General features: G+C 56.0%; 4 protein-coding genes across 4 annotated transcripts; 2 read left to right on the plus strand and 2 right to left on the minus strand.

Annotated features, from left to right (window-relative positions):
* Positions 1-74: 74 nt before the first annotated feature.
* INS49_000586 (uncharacterized protein) lies at positions 75-991 on the minus strand (the record flags this gene model as incomplete). The annotated part of the gene is made up of 4 exons (XM_043161423.1): positions 75-238; positions 329-790; positions 840-868; positions 927-991. The coding sequence occupies 4 exons, from the start codon at positions 989-991 to the stop codon at positions 75-77; spliced, it is 720 nt and encodes a 239-aa protein (XP_043029929.1).
* Positions 992-1,950: 959 nt separating this feature from the next.
* On the plus strand, positions 1,951-4,800 carry INS49_000587 (uncharacterized protein; the record flags this gene model as incomplete). The annotated part of the gene is made up of 1 exon (XM_043161424.1): positions 1,951-4,800. One exon carries the CDS (start codon positions 1,951-1,953, stop codon positions 4,798-4,800), a length of 2,850 nt encoding a protein of 949 aa, XP_043029930.1.
* A 3,972-nt stretch (positions 4,801-8,772) lies between these two features.
* Positions 8,773-11,975, plus strand: INS49_000588 (uncharacterized protein; the record flags this gene model as incomplete). Its single annotated transcript, XM_043161425.1, has 7 exons — positions 8,773-9,168; positions 9,248-9,517; positions 9,574-10,035; positions 10,087-10,396; positions 10,464-10,706; positions 10,767-11,086; positions 11,145-11,975. 7 exons carry the CDS (start codon positions 8,773-8,775, stop codon positions 11,973-11,975), a joined length of 2,832 nt encoding a protein of 943 aa, XP_043029931.1.
* A 1,357-nt stretch (positions 11,976-13,332) lies between these two features.
* Positions 13,333-16,238, minus strand: INS49_000589 (uncharacterized protein; the record flags this gene model as incomplete). The annotated part of the gene is made up of 9 exons (XM_043161426.1): positions 13,333-14,090; positions 14,217-14,256; positions 14,329-14,570; positions 14,620-14,677; positions 14,736-15,004; positions 15,120-15,545; positions 15,622-15,704; positions 15,879-16,013; positions 16,090-16,238. 9 exons carry the CDS (start codon positions 16,236-16,238, stop codon positions 13,333-13,335), a joined length of 2,160 nt encoding a protein of 719 aa, XP_043029932.1.
* Between the last annotated feature and the right edge of the window lie 2,269 nt (positions 16,239-18,507).

The following is an 18,507-nucleotide window of genomic DNA, read 5'->3' on the forward strand; positions in this document are numbered from 1 at the left end:
TCTTTCCTCCTTAGTCCCAGTAAGATCTAACCCATGGGTATCTCTATGTCTATGTACAGTTCTGGTCTATCCGTCTAAGCCTTCTTGAAAAACTGTGGGAAAATAGTCCTCAGCTCCTCTAGGTGTCGTATTTGGTACTTTGAAGCCTGCTTCTTGGGAATTGGGACATCGTCTTCAACAAGGTGTACTGTGTTCCATCCGAATTCCTGGGCCTTGACGCAGTTGCCATAATTGTCATCTATTTCCTGTCAGCAACGTAGGTTTCTGTTATGCCTTTGTGAGGCTCGAGCGGACTGCAAGCCCTAGGGGGTTTGGGAGCGCCACTCACCAACGAAGAAGCAGTCCTCCCACTTCTCGACTCGGGCCTCCTTCATTGCCTTCACATACGCATCTTTTTGTGGCTTGCACACAAACGGGACCTTGGAATAGTCGCAGTACGTCACGCCCTCGAATATGTCCTCGATCCCGAGGAGGCGGATGACCCTGTGGGCATGATTGATGTAGGCGTTGGTGAAGAGCCACAGCCTGACCTTGCTCCTGTCGATGTCCTCAAGCAGCTTCTTGAGCTCCGGCCGTGGCTTGATGACGCCGTCCAGGGGCAGAGCATCGTCGACTTTGGCGTTGTACTCCAGAGGATCAATCTGGTGATGTCGGACGAGACCCTCGATGGCTAGTCCATAGTTCGTATAGTACTCTTGGTGCAGCCTCACTGCCTCTTCCTTGGGTAGGTTGAGGTGCTTCTGGAAGTAGGTGTCTATCAGATCTGCCATGAGATCATGGACCTTGGCGCCTGTATCGCCGTTAGAGTACCAATTTAGAAATTTAGAGACTGTACTTACTCTTCGGGTATAAGCAGTTGTCTATGTCGCTATTGTGCGTGATTAGAATATGAATGTTCAACGATAGGTTGCTGCGTATTGACTTACAAAAAGAAGACCTGTTTCGGTGTCGTGGCGCCATTTTCAACATGTTGCTGGTCTTTCGATGCCATCGCACTTGTTGTGAATCTGGAGAAGTATGCCGGGAAGGGCCTGATAGAAGCTTCGGCTTTGCTAGTCGTATGTGTAAGGGAGGAAGCGGCCAACTGTCTGTTCGCGCAAAGGGGTCTATCGAGAGCCGGGACGGGGTGTCTGATGTTGAAGTTAGAGGCGATGGCGTAGCATGAATTGAGTGTAGTTGAAAATCGTCTCGTTTGAGTGAGAGTCGGACTTGTAAGTTGGAATCTCATGTCATGTCGGTCTCAGCCGTCCTTATATGACGTCTACAAAGGCGAGGGCGATTATACAGAGCTAGGCTAGAGGAGATTCTAGAATTGAGTCAGGCCGGTTGTCGCCAGCCTGTTCCAATGCCCACCAGGGGTCAGCCCAAGACCCTGGAGAGACGTCCGAATTATGGTAATTCAATAGAAATTGGAAGAGTTCACCAAAGCCTAGCACGGTGTGACACAAACAATTCAAGACAGGAGAGAATGGAGTAGCCTTCAAAGGAAGGCTCTTCTCGCTCTGAAAGCAGCAAGTTCCGTCGACCGAGGTCGGCTGCTCGATTGCGCAGGACCGACCCCTGGATCTGCCGTTTGTACTTCCAAGGTTGTCACTACCACACCTCGGTGACTGGCCAGGGGTCTTGGGATGTCAACCAGCTTGTCTTATGTAAGCGATCACCGGCCCAAAACGCGCTCGTTAGACGAGTTGCAATTTCGCTCTGTTCATACCACTGGGCAAAGAAGGACAGACAGCTCGGCAACAGCCTGGATGTCTTCTTGCATCCATCAACCTAATCCCTTCGCCCTTCGATACGCATGCTAGCTACCCCCATTTGCACACGGTCCTGCTTAAGCGGCGTATGAGGATCGCGGGTCCGCCTTGCTAATGCACGTCCTTTTTGAAGCCTCAAAGTAGAAATTCTCTGATTTTGCGCCCGTCCGAACAACCTACAAACCGCTCCATCACGATGGCCCAGGGCCCAATTACCGCCCTGCAGTCAACCCCGGTGCCTTCCATGGCGTCTAAACTTCCAACTGCGCTATCAGAGGAGGAGGAGCATCAATTGCGAGAATGCGAACGCATCTTACAGTTTCGGGATGAGGTGCTGTCGGGCGCCCACCCCAGGATCAAGGTGCCGGCGCATTTGGTTGCTGCAAAGAAAAGCAGTGAATCTCGGAGTCCCGGGTCGCTTGCCATTGCAGCACCATCTGGACCGGCTGCGTTGATGAACAACGTGCCTACAGGCCCGAAATCCGCGAGCGCAAAGGTGGCGAGCCCGATCAACGGGTCTCAGATTGCAAACAACTTGCGCTCGTTCAACGCGAACGCGCATCGCTCTGCCACCGCTGCTTCGAACATTGCCTCTGGCCTTGATTCGTCCTTTGGTACCACGAGCACTATCTCTGGTGTCCCAACCGGACCCAAGGCTGCCACGCCAGCGCGATACCGCGAGGCCTCGGGGAGTGCTCAGTTTGATCCCGTACTTCTCACAAAGTCTGACGACCTGATCAAGGCTGAGATACAGCTCCAAAGGAAGCGACTCGAGAGTGCGCTGAGCGAGCAACTTCAACAGCATCGCGCGGCCAAGAATTCGCATGCAGCAGAAGCTCTGGTTGAATTTGATCTCGCTGACGTTCTCATGAAGGCTCTCAAGCTGGTTCAGACCTCTACTCTTCCACAGACTGATGCCAATCTAGCAGCTAATGCAAGCGGTACCGATGGTGATTCTTTTGACGACGACACGTTCTACTCTAGCAAACACGACACCCCTGAGTCCCACCAAACGCACCGCTTGCCCGATCGTGATGAGTCTGGAGACGCTCAGGCTCGTGAAGATTCCCACTACGAGCCTCCCATGGTTATCCAAGCCAGTCCAGTACCTGAGCAGCAATCTGCGGTAGCTATGCCACCATTCGTCCTGTCAAGTGCAAATGCAACTCAACCTCAGCAGCACCGAGTGCAGCAAACATCGGCGCCCGATCCTCGCAACCGCGCAGCTGTGACGTACTCCGGCGAATACCAGACCGGGTCGGATGTCGCAGGTACAAGGAATGCAAACGATGTGCCAATGGAAATAACTTCGTCGCAGGAGAGCGGGGAGGCGAGCAGCTCGAGAGACTCTGGCCTGGTTGGTGACCAACAAATGGCTCGTCACCATCTCGAGTCTGTTACGCAGCAACTGATCGATCAAGGCTTTGGTCGCCGTCAGTCGCCGATTCTTCGTGCGCACAACCTGTCTCCTATTGCCCCTCAGCCTGCACATGTTTCTCCTCTGGCCACTGCCCGACAGCCCCCAGTGCCCCGACCTGACGCTCCACCAGCTCAAGCGACTCCTGCGCAAGTTGCGGCACTTAGAAACGACCGCTCCAATGGCTCGAGTCCTGAGAGTTCTCCACAAGGCGGCAAGCCAAACAAGAAAGGCAAGAAGAAGAACAAGAGAAAGGCTGATCGCATGGCTACAAATACTGTGCCATCACCATACATCAAGCCAGAGCCGCGGTCTCCCTCCCCTCTTACTGCGCCTCAGTTCACAAGACCCAACAAGCGGCAGAGACAAGCACAGCGACCAGCACAGTCAGGCTACGATCAGCCTCGCATCGAGGAGCCTTTGGAGATCGTCGCTCCACACGGCTATCCTGCACGAGTTTATAGGGAAGAGAGAGTCGCTTCGGGGTACAGTAGTCCGAGCGGACAGCGTCCTCGCCAAGATTCCCGCCACATGCTCGTGGCTGAGCCACCAAGGTATGAGAGGGACTACCACGAAGGACTCCGTCCAACCGAGGCCGTCCAATACGTCCGGCGCTCTCCACCCGGAGCACCAGCATATCCATACGCGCCTAGTGAGGTGCAAACCATCAGGTCGGTTTCCCGTGCTGCGATTGAGAGGCCGTATCCATATTACGATGTTCGAGACGCTCCTCGCGCTGTAGTACGGCAAGTGGCGGATCGTGACCGGTCTCGTTCGCCTGTCATGGTCGAAGATCGCTCACCAGCCGTCATGGGCCCTCCACGCTTGCCGCGGTCGAGAATCGTGCACGTTGACGAGTTTGGCCGCGAATACTTGGATCCTGCTCCAAGACCAGAGGGCGTGGTAACCAGGCGCTCTGTTGTGCCAAGGCCGGTTTACGATGATCGGGAAGAATATTATGAGATGCCTAGGTCAACAACGGTGATTCGGCGTTCTGTTGCACCCGCGAGTGCTTACGGTGAGCCTGAAATCATCTACGAGCGGCCTGCTCCGTCAGTCCGTGCCGCTTCCGCCATGCCTGGCCCACAACGATATGACGACGAGGTTGTCTACCACCAGCCGGCTTCTCCCTCAGGCTATGCCACCACGCGTCGTGTGGTGACCCGTCCAGCAGAGTACGCGGTCCCCGAGTATCGGTACTACCGCGAGCGGGACTACCAAGCTGCACCCCCCGGCCAAGCCGGCGATGACTATTACGAAGTTCGGAATGTACAGGAGAGACGGCCAGCAGATGATGCCCCACGAGAGTACCGAATCCGGGCCACAACGGTGCGCCCTGAGGCGGCCCTCAGGCCAGAGGTGGTCGGGATGTCCAGCGTGCGGCCCGAGCCCATCCCCGGCGGCTACGGTGCGCCGATCCCACTGGGTGAGCGGCAGGTGATGCCGCCTCCTCGGCCTTATAGCACTCGACCTATTGCACCTCCGCCTCCTCCTCAGCAGCAGCAGCAACAGTACGTGCGTCCGTGGCCAGAGTACGAGGCCCGGCCGTATCCAGAGCAGGTTGAGGAGGTCGGTGATGATGGAGGTGTGACTTACTTGGACAGTGCTCCCAGAGAGATGTATAGATGAGGCGACGTGTGGATGACTGTTCTTGGAAGCAGAATGAAAAGATTATGTCAACATGCACCAGTCCTCGAGTAACATTTGTCGAGCACAACTGTAGTGACTAGCGATATTTCCCCTTGAGACAGGCTTTTAATCTTTTGTTCGGCTCGAAAAGGGATGGTCAGGCTTTTGCGAGAGGGCCAACTAGTAGAGATACAGGAAAGGAGCCATGAGCAGTGGGGAATGTAGTCAGAAAAGCGCGAGGACCCGGCTTCTTCAGCAGATTCTCCTGTGTGCCCAGCCCTGGCTCCTGCAAACGGACGGACGCACTCTCACATGCAAAGTGTTTCTGCTTTTCAAGCCCCCGCCAACACCCAGATCTGACGATGGACCCTCAGCCTTGAATCAGGCAGTTGTTAGTGCCCGAGTCGGCCAGGCGCACAAACACTTTCTGGGCATATCCATCCCCCTTCTCCCGGTGCCAGTGAGTAATTTCTCGTCCTTGTCCCACGAGGACCCGGGGGCCCACAGCGAGTTAGCTACTTGGGGGTCGGAGTTTATTTTCAGAGGCGCAGGTGCCACTCTGCCACGACTACCGGTAGCCAGCCGAAACCAGCCTCCGAACTCTATTAAATTGGTCCCCAGTCGGGGCGGTGTGTGTGTGTGCCAGGCGTACAAGAATGGTAGATCAGATTACAGTTAGCAGGTGGCCGTGGTCGCGCAGGAAGCGAGCAATGCCCCCTAGTTTGAACGTGGAATAGTGTGGGTGCGGGAAGCTTCTCTGGAACGCATGGAGAAAAAAGCGGCCAGGCATGCCCATCGAGAAATGGGGCACAGTCTCGCTATTTGTTGCGTTCCCCGTCAAGGGCCCGGTGGCAGAAAACGGGTTGGGCCTCTCCCCACTACGGTAACGCATCACGGTGACACTTGGGCTAAAAGTGGGCAGGCGGACCCCCCCGAGCCTCTCTTGGCCCGGGGCACGTCGAACAGATGGAGCCTACTCTCTGACTTCGTTGCTGGAGAAAAGCACTGCCCAACAGTTCGCAAAATCTCGGACGATAGCGCTGACGGTACCGGAGGAAGGAGGCCGCTTCCCTGGTTAATACGACTGCATGATGGGTGGGAGCGAGTAAGCCAGCGTTGTGAGAGAGAGCCAATTCAGGAATAGGCGGGAGAGGGAAAGATTCTGTCGGCAGAAGATATCCATCCTGCGAGGCGGCGGGCGACGGTAGACGGGCGAACGGGCTGACGGGTCAGAGCGAGAGCATCCGGTCGAGTGAGCTCCTCTAGTTTGTGGGAGCATGCGGGCGCGTGCGTGCGTGCGTGGTTGTTGTTGCGTGTGCGTGGGTGGGGTTGGGGTTGGTTTTTCTTCACGAGCTGGGCTGTCCGACGACGCCTGATTCGAGAAGCTGAGCTTGTGCTCACGTGAAACCTGTCCAGGCCGATCGTAACCTGCGATCCGGTGAGTGGGAGGACTGTTTCTCTGGCAGCTGAAGGGGGCTTTCTCGCGTCGGGCAACGCTTGTCTGAGACATCAATCCAATCCTGTCTGGTCCAGTCCAGCAGGAGGAGGGGGAAGATCGAGAGCCGGCCTTTGACAGCGGCTAGCTCGAACGCAGGCGGTCTTGGGATAGCTCGTCACTTTTCGCGGAGCCGAGATCCTGGCGTCTGGCGTCTGGCGTTGCGGTCTTTGCAGGAATAAGTTGGGATGAAGTCATGGCTCTGTGGAGTGCTGGCCGGTCTGAGGAACCGTGCGTCCAAAAATGCGCCCGCATGGGATACTGTATACCTACCATGTAACCATCTTGGGGGAGCGAGGTGCGCCGGCTCCATGTCTCAGTCGGTGACGGATTCTAGGTAGTTCCTGTGGTCAGTTGTCACTTTTTCCACATGCTAGCCCGCAGGGGCCGGAGCATTTGAGTCTGAGATTGCCGTAGAGAATCATCAGATAATCGATCCACGGATTAGATGTTCCTGTCCAGGCCTGTCCTCTCGGCTTGTGTGGCTATCTGCTGGTCCTGGTAGGATGGATCAATCTGTCGTGGTTCCCATGGTTCCCAGGCCCGGGGTTGGAGGGAGTGGGATTGGGCGACCACGCGTGTTGCTGTGGCCGTGCCCTCGCTTGCTGGCCTTGCAGGCAGTGATGGAATGGGCATGGAATAGACCCATGCAATCGTCATTTCGTTTCCAAGCCCTGCGCCTGGCTGCCCTCTCCAGACAGGATTGGCGTCGCGCTGGGTCTGCCAACGTTTCGATTTCCAAGATGGACCCCGGCCTCGTACTGTGCACCTTTCTGCTGCGGCGTCCGGCCCCGCGAACTGGCGAGTTGTGGGTTCGCTGCAGGGACTTTGTTGAAGAGTGGTTTGAGCTGGTCAGTCCATGAGTCCTGTCAGTCCATCACTACCGACGATCAATCTATCAATGGGCAAGCCTCTGCATCAGGTTAGACGGGGACGGACGGACTGCCCTGCCCTGCCCTGCCCTGGCCGGGCCAATCCGGCCAAGGTTCGAGTTTCCCATACCCAGCTCGACTCGACTCGACTCGACTGGACTGGAGACTGGACTGACTTGACTTGACTGACGGGCAGACTGGCTCCCCTCCCGACTGGTTCATTCGCAGTGCCAGCCCAACAAAGGGCCCCACCTTGGCACATCCGTCACTGCCAGCTGGGCACGGGGATTGGGGACGGGGACTGGGACTGGGACTGGGGGGGGGCGTGGGTGGTGGAAAGGAAGGGAGGGGGGGCATATGCAAGTTCTTTTACACTTTCCTACACAGTCCTGCGCTGTGCTGTACTTCTCCACCAGGCAGGGCTGGTAGTCTACCCGGATAGCACGCTGGTCCCGCGCGGACAGGCCTCTGGTTGGCGCTGAGCAGGCCCGCGCTACCTGGCAACAGTGGTCCGATGCTACCTGCAGGCCTGCTCCTCTGCCGCTGCTTCAGCCACTCTGCCCAGTGGTACCATCCAGAATCCAGGTCGACGCCCAGGGCCTCCAACCACTCACTACCTGGGTACCGGCTGGTTTTGTTTGACCAGGCGGGCGTGTTGCTGTCACTGTCACCGTCACTGTTGCTGCTGCTGCTACTACTCCGTGCTCCTCGGTGCAGTGTGTTTTTGGTGCCCTGTGTGTGTGCCCCCTGTGCGCCTGTCCCCCTCCCCCGAAAAAGGTGTGTGCTTCGCCTTGCCCGGCCCTGCAGCAGCTGCCTCGTGTCTGTCCGTCTGTCTGTCTAGTCGTGTCGTGTCGTGTCGTGTCGTGTTGTTGTCTCGAACGCACCCGTTGCTGGTGCTGGCTAGCTTTGCTTACTGTGCCTGCCTCCCTTCCTCACACACACCTGATTCCTGATTCCTCTTCGAACAGCGTCTCCTGTCTTCCTGTCTCCCTCTCCTTCCTCCCACCTTGACTCTCCACCGGGTGGAAGTGGAATAGATAGAGCACACAATTGTTTTGTGGTGCTTCTCTTTTCCTTGAAGCCCCTTTCCCTCTTGCTCAATTCAGTTCCTGTGGCGCGAAGGCGGCTTTATCGTCCCATCCCATCCCATCCGCCCCCTCCCACCCTTTCAACGCCATTCCCGACTCCGTCATTCCGTCCGGCTCAGCCCAGCCCAGATCCAGCCCGTCACTGCCGGACCTACTCCCCCCTCCCCCCATCCTTTCTCATCATCTCTGCCCTCACCTCAGCCTCTACCTCTGCCTCTGCCACCGCCACCACGCCCGCCCATCCCGACCTCAACCTCATCCGCGCCATCGTCCTTGTCCTTGTCCTCGTCCTCGGCCCCCGGCCCTCGATCAGGACCTTGACACCGACACCCCCGACCCCGAGCCTCGACCCGGGCTGCCGTGTGGCCTCATCATTACCCATGTGGACATCATCATGAACGCCATGAACAAGATAGCAAACATGAGAAACTGGTCAGAGCGGATGAGTCCCGCCTTTGGCATGTCTTCAAGGCCCAACCTGGGCATGTCCATGCAGGGTCTCCATCCTCACCACAAGATGGCACCTCAGGGAGCCTCTCCCATAACTCCACCCCAGATCGGCGACTCCATCATACACCATGCATTCAACGTCCCCTTCGCATCCGAGCTGGCCGGCCCCGACACCGAGGACATCCTGCATGCCACCGCCGACGCCGTCCTGCGCTGGACACACCCTGCCGAAGCCCCCGATGATGTCCCTGTCTACGAGCTCCCCGTCCACACCGACAACCTCGCCAAGTTGAGGAAGATGTGCAAGGACATCACCACCAGCCCGCTTCCCATCGAGGCCCACGTCATCTCCACCATCCCTAAGCATGTCAAGGGCCAGGTCACCACCGTCTGCCTCTCCGGCTCGCACGAGATGGTCTGGCAGACCCGTGAGAAGATCCTGAACGAGACCCCTCTGTCTCTGGTGTGTACACGGCCATAGTGCTGCATTGCTTCCCTGCTGTCCCAACGAGGCACACGTAAACTGACCCCCCCCCCCACAGCGTTGCACCACGGTGGACATTGACGGTGATATGGTGGCCGACATCAACGCCGGCTCTCTCAAGCACGTCGTGACGGAAACCATCGACAAGATTTCCGCCTTCTGTGGCGTCGACATCTTTCTCCTTGGACCCAAGCTCACACCCATCGTTGATGGAGTGAACGGTGACGTCGAAGTGCGAAGGGATCAGCGTTGGCGGGTGGCTATCTACGGCGACATTCTGTCTTCCGAACACGCAAAGACACGCATCCTGGTCTCGATCGACCAGTGGGTATGGCTCACCAATAATGCCCGCTCCGAGGGCAGGCCACGCTAACTTTCGGGCAGTTGGGTCGCATTATTGACATGATCCACATGGACTTTACTCTGCAGCAGGCAATCTGCGGTCGTAACCGGAAGAACATCAAGCTTATCGAGTCTGCCACCGGAACCGCCATCTACTTCCCTCCGCCGTACTCGAGATACTTCCGATACTGTCCCAAGAACGCATCGCCCCGGGACCCGAACGAGATTATCATCACCGGAGACAAGCCTCGGCAGATTGAGCTTGCAAAACTCAAGCTGGGAGATCTACTGAATCGCTGCAGGCTATACGTCAAGGATGTCCCCATGCCGCCGGAGAAGGTCGACACGATTCTCTTGACTCGACTGGACAAGGTGCGAAAGATTGTCGAGGCCAATGGCAGCTACATCCAGTTCCCTCCTCTGGGTTCGCGGTCGACTCCGGTCCGGATTCAGGCTACTGAGAACCTGCACATTGAGCGAACCGTTCGGGAGCTCATGTCTCTTGTGAGTCTAGTGGTGGACTTGGCTGTGTATTTCGTACTGACGCAATCCCAGGCTGGTCAGTTCTACAGCGGGTTCTGGGCAGCCCAGCCTGACGGGCGGAGGCTGCCGGAGGACAACGACATCAGACTTATGCTTGGAGACATCTGTGCCAACTCTGATGCCGAGATTTCATTCCAGCGTTTGTCCTTCACCATCGATGGCTCTGACGACGCGGTCAAGGCAGCGCTACACGTGATCTCTCAAATCAAATTCGTGACACAGACACAGTATACCATCAGGGTCAAGATCGAGCTGGCGAATGAACACAAGGAATTCGTCAGCGGCAAGAAGAATGGCAAGATCAACAAGATCATGGGACAGAGTACGACCTCGCCGCTCCTCACTTCACCCCTGATTTGCGTTGGAGCTTTGGCTGACCAAAAGTATAGGCAATGTTCAAATCATGTTCGAGAACTTCGGCGAGTACAACTTCAACATCGACGTCAATGGCTCTTCCTACGACTCGATGAAGCAGGGCCTGGGCCTGGTAGAACAGGAGATGCCAGCTTCTATCTCGTTCCACGTGCCTGACCAGTACCACAAGCGGATCATTGGCATTGGCGGCCAACACATCCAGCGCATCATGAAGAAGCACTCTGTCTTTGTCAAGTTCTCCAATGCTCAAGAACGCAGTAAGTTCATAGCATAATAACGTGCATCGAACCAGGGCATCAATAAGCTGACATTCATAGATGGCATGATTCGAGAAGATGATGACAACACGCTGGACAACGTCATCTGCCGTACCCCTGCGCGGAATGCCCAGAACCTTGAGCTTGTCAAATCTGAGATCCTGGAGATGGTCGATCGCGTCGACTCTGAGTTCACTTCTCAGGTGGTGCCTGTCGACCGTTTGTACCACCGCCAGCTGCTCGCCCGCCTTTCGGATATTGCAATCATGGAGAAGAAATGGAATTGCAAGATCATTTTCCCAAGCACGGAGCAGGCCAGCGATGAGGTTACCTTCACTGGTCCCCAGTGGCAGGTGCCCCTTTGTGTGGACGAGTTCTTGGTATGCATTTGATACTGACCGTCCCCATTTCATCCAAGTATTTACTAATCGGCTGCAGGGTATGGTGCCCGACAACCACGAGCTCGTTCTGGCCCGCACGCCGGCTTTGATCAAGTACCTGGAGTCTCCTGAATTCGTCAACGAAGTTGTGCAGAAGCTCAAGGCACAACATGAGGTTGACCTGACCGTTCATCAGAACGCATCGGAGCTCACCGAGGACGGCAAACCGACGGTCACGCTCCTCTGGACTTTCACTCGAAACAACGCTGGCGGCCTGCGTGATGCCATGGAGCTTCTTCACGGACACTTTGCCACTGCGGGTGTTGAGGAGACCATTATCAAAGGATCCATGCCGCGGCCGAAGTCGGATACTTTCGAGGAATCTCTCCAGTACTTCGATTCCAAGCTTCTGCAACACGCGCCGACAACAGTCGCGACCGACTCGCCTACGAAGACTGCCTTCGGCGACGAGGTGGCACGCGAGCGCAGCACGATCTTTGACAAGCTTCGAAAGCCTGGGAGCATGTCATCCATCTCATCCTTTCTGGACCGTCGCAAGAACAGCTCTCACTCTGCCAGCAACTTCTTCAAGGGCTCAAGCAACGTGTCCAAATCATCTCTCATCTCCATTGAATCAACTCGCAGCTTTAATGCTGAACGTAACCCCTGGAACGACAGCGGTGTAAACCTACCCGACGACGACAGCCCATGGCCAAACCGTCCCTTCGGTAACGGCGCCGAACACAAGCCGACGCCCAACGGCATCGCCCAGCCCGGCGATGTCACTCCCCGCCACAATACCCGACAGTCCGCCGACAGCGGGCGTCCTTCCACTGCTCATTCTACGAATTCTGGATACCCCGGTCCTATTGGTGGGCCATACCATTAGATGTCTTCGTTTTTAGAACCTCTTGCGTCAAAATACCCGGCTGGATATACCCTGGCGTAAAAAAATACCCGGAATGTTGTTGCATTTTGGTCGGCCCGATTCTTCTCGATTCTTCAGTTTTGCCTTTACAGCCGCACGAATTTTCGCCTTCGTTCTTGGCCTCGCCCATCATCGAGGATGTGCGCTCTTGTGGGGGACGCGACCTCGGAGGACTGGACAAGGCTCGTGACTTAGACTCGAAAGATCGTAGTTGGCCTCGCTGTTCTGCTCTTGTTCGATTTCTCTTGGCGTTTTTTAAGGGACCCTATCATTTAGTTTTGTTTTTGAAGATTTCAGTATATCCTGTCTTCGTCATCATCTCTATACACCCGCATGGGACAGCCAACAACAGACAGATGTCTTGCACGTCGTTTACTTCCTGGCTGGCAAGAAGGGGAGGGTCCCGATAATGTGGAACGCACGCTGATGATACCAGTTTCCGAGATGGGATGGATGGGGGCGCGGAGGATCGATGTATGAATGCAAGGGACGGAAGGTGGATTTGGGACTCGGGAGCGGCACAAGGTCTGTTGGAAGCGCGGGGGGTATGGAAGTGCAAGGAAAGTCTCTTTTATGGTTTTATCTATAGCGATGGCAGATATACAGATGATACCCACTCACCTTTCACCTAGCGCTGCACAGAAGTGGCTGGTTTGTTCTACTTGATACAAGATGCTCAGAGGCGATCCCATGACCACCCATCAGAAAGAAACGTGTAACTTGACACGGCATGGCATCTCTGAGGTCATGACAAGGTGAAGGGACTCAGAATATGTCGGCAACTGACCCTTTGCTAGCTTGTAAGCTAGACTGCCTGCTGCGCTTGGTATTGCCTTCGGTCATAAATATGCTGGGGACGTTTGCATAAGCCATACATTGCTGCCGGCTTCAGGGCGATCTCGGCCATCTCACAACCGATGAACAACATGAACACCGACGCCGTCACTACAGAAGCCGTAACAAGGAATGTAAAAGGGAGAGAACATGGCCACCTCAAGGGATTATGAATAAGCTCTTCGGAAGAACAAATTAGAAGCCCTGGGGAAACGAATATATGATATTGCGAAATACCAAATGCGTGATGCGATACCAATCTCAGGATATGCTAAATGCAGGTTACCATGAACTCGACATGCAGATGCCCAACCTAGAGCTTTTACAACAAGAGACCAGTCACTCATGATCCCCAAAGACCTAGCACATTCATCGGCTCACATTGTCCGAACAATTCCCAAAGAAGTCAGAACGAAATGCAACAGAAAACATTGAAATCGCCAAACACACATGACACACCGCCCCTCGTCCCCCTCCCCCTTGATCAAGTCGCAGGCTCCGTATGCTGGCTAGCCTCCCTGCTCCTCTCCCTCTGCATGGCAATAATCATGTCGGTCAGCCTGTCGATCTTGGAGCTCAGCTCGGCAATCTTGACGTCCATATCGGTCGGGGCGTCCATGTCGTCATTGGCGATGTCAGGGTCCGCCGACGGGGCGCTGATGGCAGGGGCCGAGACGGGCCGCAGCGCATCAGAGCGGCGCAGCTGCTGGTGCTGCTGGTGCGCGTACGCCGAGGACGACGAGGCCGGGCGGACCTTTGCGCGGGAGGCCTTGCGCTGGGCGGCGGACCCGCCGCTGCCGAGGGCCCCCTCGAGGCGGGGGCCCTTGAAGCCGTAGAACTCGTCGCTGGCGACCTTGCCCTTGACGAGCTCGTACAGCATGATGGCGCCGACGATGGGCAGGTGGGTGGCCTTGAGCAGGAGGATGCGGGCGGCGCGGAACTTGTTGTCCGAGGGGAGGACGAGGCGGAGGGGCCTGAAGATGGCCAGGGCGAGGAGATTGAAGGGCGGGTAGAAGTGGGTCAGCCTGTTCGAGGTCGAGGCCTCGAGGACGTAGACGGAGTAGACGTAGAGGTACTCCTCGCGGGCGTGGCTCATAACGCGGGAGAAGGAGTTGGAGAGCATACCCGTCAGGCTCCCCATGAGGAGGATGGACGAGAGAGTGACGAATATGAACATCAGGGGCGGGCCGAAGTACGGGTCGATGTCTTTCATAATGTCGAATCCGATGTAACTCGAGCCATCTGATTGAGAGGTCGGTTAGTGAGTGCTTGGAATACCTGAAGGACGTGAAGCATGGGCAAGGAGCAGGTCCCTGGGCCGCTTGTGATAGATACAACACGACAGCAGCTCGCGTATGGTTTACTCACAAAAGATCTTAGCCAAGTTCATGGTCATGGCTGGAAGAGTCTAAAATGAAAACTTGGTGAGTGGTCGTCTGTCAGGGTGAAAAAAGACTGCTTGGAAGCGCAAGATACTTACGAAGGTGTCACGAGCAACGAGTGTAAAAGTCGTCAAAAATCCAAGGTACACTATGAAGACGAGCACCATGAATTTGACGAAATCCTTGCCCATTTCCTTCAGACAGGGGATAAGGGTGCCCCAGTATGGAGAGAGCGACAGCACCGAGCAGACCCGCGGCACCATGAACAGGGCCAGCAGGGCCAAGACGTCAAAGGACGACCCGATCAGCTTCTCGTCGTGCTTTGAGAGACCGACAATCCCTTGCGGAGCGTTAGAATGGCATCAGATAATGTGGGATCTCAGACTTACGCAACACAGAGAAGATGAAGCCTATCAAAATCATTATGATATCGAATAGATTCCATATCTGTACGGAGAGCGTGAGCGGCTTATTCCGAAACATAAGATTGGCCGGAGTAACTCACATCGGTCGCGTAGAAGATTGATCCGGCGTCGACGTACTCGCTCAGCTCATCATAAGCAAAAGCCAAGAACCAGACGTAGAGCAGGACCTCGTTGACGCTGATCTTCTCCGGGTTCCTCTCAACCAGGACGGAGTAGTAGAGGAACAGGAAGATTAGGAAGAAGATGACCTCGAACGACTTGAGGTATTTGGGGACTCGAAGGCGAGAGAATGGGTCGGCTGTTGCCTTGTTGTAGAACCGGGGCCGTTTCACCGAGTCGACAGCCAACCCTGGTGGTCATGATGTTAATCTAATTGCCCAATCGTCTTATAAATCCATGACCACGCAGCAGAATAATCCCGGGCGGCCCCCGGGGAGGGCAGGGGAGATGATGGAATTACTCACGATCCCAGAAGACGATGTCACCGTTCCAAATGCCGGTAACAATTTTCTGGACGACATGCTGGCTTAGAAACCGTTTGGCGTCCGCAACGGCGGCGATCTCGAGCGCATTGAGCGTGACGAAGGGCTTGGTGGGGTCCTCCTCCTCGTCCTCGTCGTCATCCTCCTGGGACATCGTCAGCCGTGAGATGGACTGCAGCAGCTGGTAGCGCTTCTTGCTGCCGGTGTTGGTGAGCGTCTGCTTGGCCGAGTTGACCGTCCCGGCCAGGCTCTGGGCGAGCAGGGCGGTGTTCTCGTCCACCTCGTGCGACTGGCGCCCGTTCTCCTCGTCGCGGGCCCCTGCGCCCCCCTCGGCGTCTTCCGGGTCTGGAATCTCGTAGAGGCAGCAGTTCATCACCTCCCTCTCGGAGAGGTGGGTCAAGAACCGCCCTGGGCGAGTGTCAAGTCAGCAATCGCTCAGAGTCCGGTTATTCGAGTGGACATGAGAGCGGGGCAGGCAACTCACATGCCACGATTTCAGCAGCGTTGGCGCGGGCTTCATTGACACCTTTGTCCTCCGTTGCCGCGCCATAATGCCATCTCAGAGCCCTGAGATATTTCCGTCAGTGAGGTGTGTTGAGTAGCGAGTAGATGTATGCCCCGTTCTGTAGATGTGTGCCCATGGGTGGAGCCGTTGCGGATCGGGGCGTCTGATGCGCCCCACAGGATTTGCATGTTGTGGTCCAGGCCTTGCAGAAAGAGCCATCCGATCGATTGACTTACAAGAGAGCATTCACGATGGCAGGATGTGAGCATTCACTGCTGAGATGCTCGACTAGAGTCCGTAGGCCCTGGCCTGCACTGGTTGTCCGCAGTTGTTCGAAGGTGACCGGAAGCACAACCACCGCATTAAAGTAGCTGCCAGGAAAAGTTGTTAGTGGTTGGGTGGAACATTAGATAGGTACAACCGCCAAGTCGCCAATTTCTCACGCACACTGATAGCTTCTTGATCATTTCCCTGAAAGAATCATCATCACGGATGTCAGGCAGCCCGTAGCTGTCCAATCGGTAGCCCATAGGGGAGGGCGACCGTGGGGGCTCGTCAGCCCCCGGCGGTTTACGCGACTTGACGCGTATAGGCATGACGGCTTCCCAATTGAGGTGTTGAGAGCGTAGCTGCACCAAAGTCGACGTCTCAAGGACGACAATGCCCAGGGAAAGCAACGGCTTGATGTCGAGATAAGAACCAATTTCTAGACAAGGCTTAACCCCACAATCGCGAGTGCTCGCCGCCTGGTCCCCTAGTCCCCTCCAGCAGGCTTCCAAGGGGCTACACTAGATGGGACCCCGCCGGCCTGGGAGCGTGCTTTCCTTGGTCTTGTGCACAGGGACCCCTGCTTCTGGCCTCCACGCCGTCTTCAGCTAGATCCCATCTTGCCTAAATTTGTCTCGCATTCAATGCCTGCCATCTGCACCTCCACGGCTGTCAAACCACTCCAGAGACACAATTGGACGACCAGCCTGGGCTGCATTGTCTCAGTCCGAACGTTGGCGACGACTAGTGCTACGGAGGATGGGCGGGAGGATCGTGAGAAGAGCAATCTCGACTGCTCAAGCCTGCTACCCTGGGCCCGAACCCCTCCTTCAACCGCGCCCCCCCCCCCACAGCCGCGGCGGGGAACTGAGCCCACGAATCCTGAAACTTGTGCCGGCTGCTGTCTTGATAAGGCTGCGGTGCGGGCGAGGAAAGCCCCACGCCCGCCATTGACGGGCTGCTCAACTCCGGTCGGCTCGGAAACGCCAATCTTGGGCGCGGCCATGAGCGGCCCAGCTTACCGCAGATTCTGAGACCTGTCGCCCGGTCACATGTAGTCGCTGTTCAGGTGGCCAAATATACAACCCTCGTGGGATACAAAAATACACTTGGTGCGCTCCCAGACTCATGCCGATGGAACATTGTGGACGAAACAGTCCTGGTCTCTTCCAGAGGAGCAGTCGACTACGCCAGCCATAACCCGAACATGGTTGCAAGTCACAGAAGCCGCGTCAAACTGGTACTGGGTGTATCATTGCATTTGGCCAAGTTGCAACCTCTCAGCATTCTCTTTGCAACGCACTCTATTCACCGTTCACGAGCTATTAACACTACCAATCGCTGGCCAGCACTGCCAATATCGACTCACCCACCACCTTCTAGATGCTAGAATTCGGGCTCTGGCCATGGTTGTACAGAACGCCCTGGTCTGTTCGAGTCGGTCGGCTGGCCGTGCCGTGCATGCTGTCGTGCGACTGCACAACTGCCTATTCGAGGTCTACAGTGCAACGTCTTCCTGCTGCCGGGTGACTATTGCCTTCGAGTTCGTGTCTGTACACCGCGAGAGAGTAGTACACATACGAGACAGAATGGACCACGAGCTGTCGCTTCCGAAGACAGGCTAGGTGACCTCGACTCCAAGCCTTCCTGAAAGGTAGTCCGTGAAGCGAATCGGCCGATAGTCTTTGAATCCTCGCGTACAGATGATCGGCGACCACCGGTAACACAATGTGTTCAGCCAGCACGTCAGGCACATACAGTCTTGGTACTTGTTGCGATAGGAAAGCTCATGAAGCTTGCATTGATGCGGTGCAACTCCACAGAATGTTCCGGCCTAGGGAATCAGTCTACCCAGAGAAACGATGGCTACCCGATGCAGAGACGGGTGATGTTACGATAATCACCCCGGAACACGCAGACGTCTGGTAAACAAACCTCAAGATCACAGCGGGTTGTCTATACCCGGCTCGACTGCGGTCAACAAGTCCAGGACACAATTTAAGGTTTTCGAAAGCCACCAGCATTAAAACAACAACTAACGACAACCACATGCCCAGCAGTCTGGCCGCGTGTTGAGGGTCCTTCCACCAAGGGTGTCCAACCGAATTCTAGAAGAACCCAAGCCACGTTCCCCGACAAACCCTGTTGGCCGAGCGAACGTTCCCCTCATGACAGGCATCAATATATTCGGAAGCCTATCCACTGGGAGTGACGTATTCCTCAGCTGAGGCTGACCACGAGAATCGCGATGCTCAGTGCGGCCTCCCGGAGAACAAAACCGGCTGGTCGACTGCCGAGCCCGCAACAGGGTGTTTTCGCACCATCTGGACATGCGACTGGCGTGAGTCTTGCGAGGTCGATCTGCCCCGGAGCCAATGCCGATCTCCGCTCGAGAGGCATCCGGGCAGTGGCAAACGTTTCGGGACCAACCTCTTTGCTGGAGATATCCTGTTGGAGACAACCTCGGGTTCTTATACTGGGCTACTTAAACATGTCTGAGAAAACTGACATCATACTGTAGCATTGAGCCGGGAAGCCGTTTGGCAAGTCTCTTTGACTACCCCGGGGGACTACACGAATATCTCAAAATTACCAGAT

Source organism: Diaporthe citri (assembly GCF_014595645.1).
Source record: "Diaporthe citri strain NFHF-8-4 chromosome Unknown scaffold_1, whole genome shotgun sequence".
Classification (NCBI taxonomy): domain Eukaryota; kingdom Fungi; phylum Ascomycota; class Sordariomycetes; order Diaporthales; family Diaporthaceae; genus Diaporthe; species Diaporthe citri.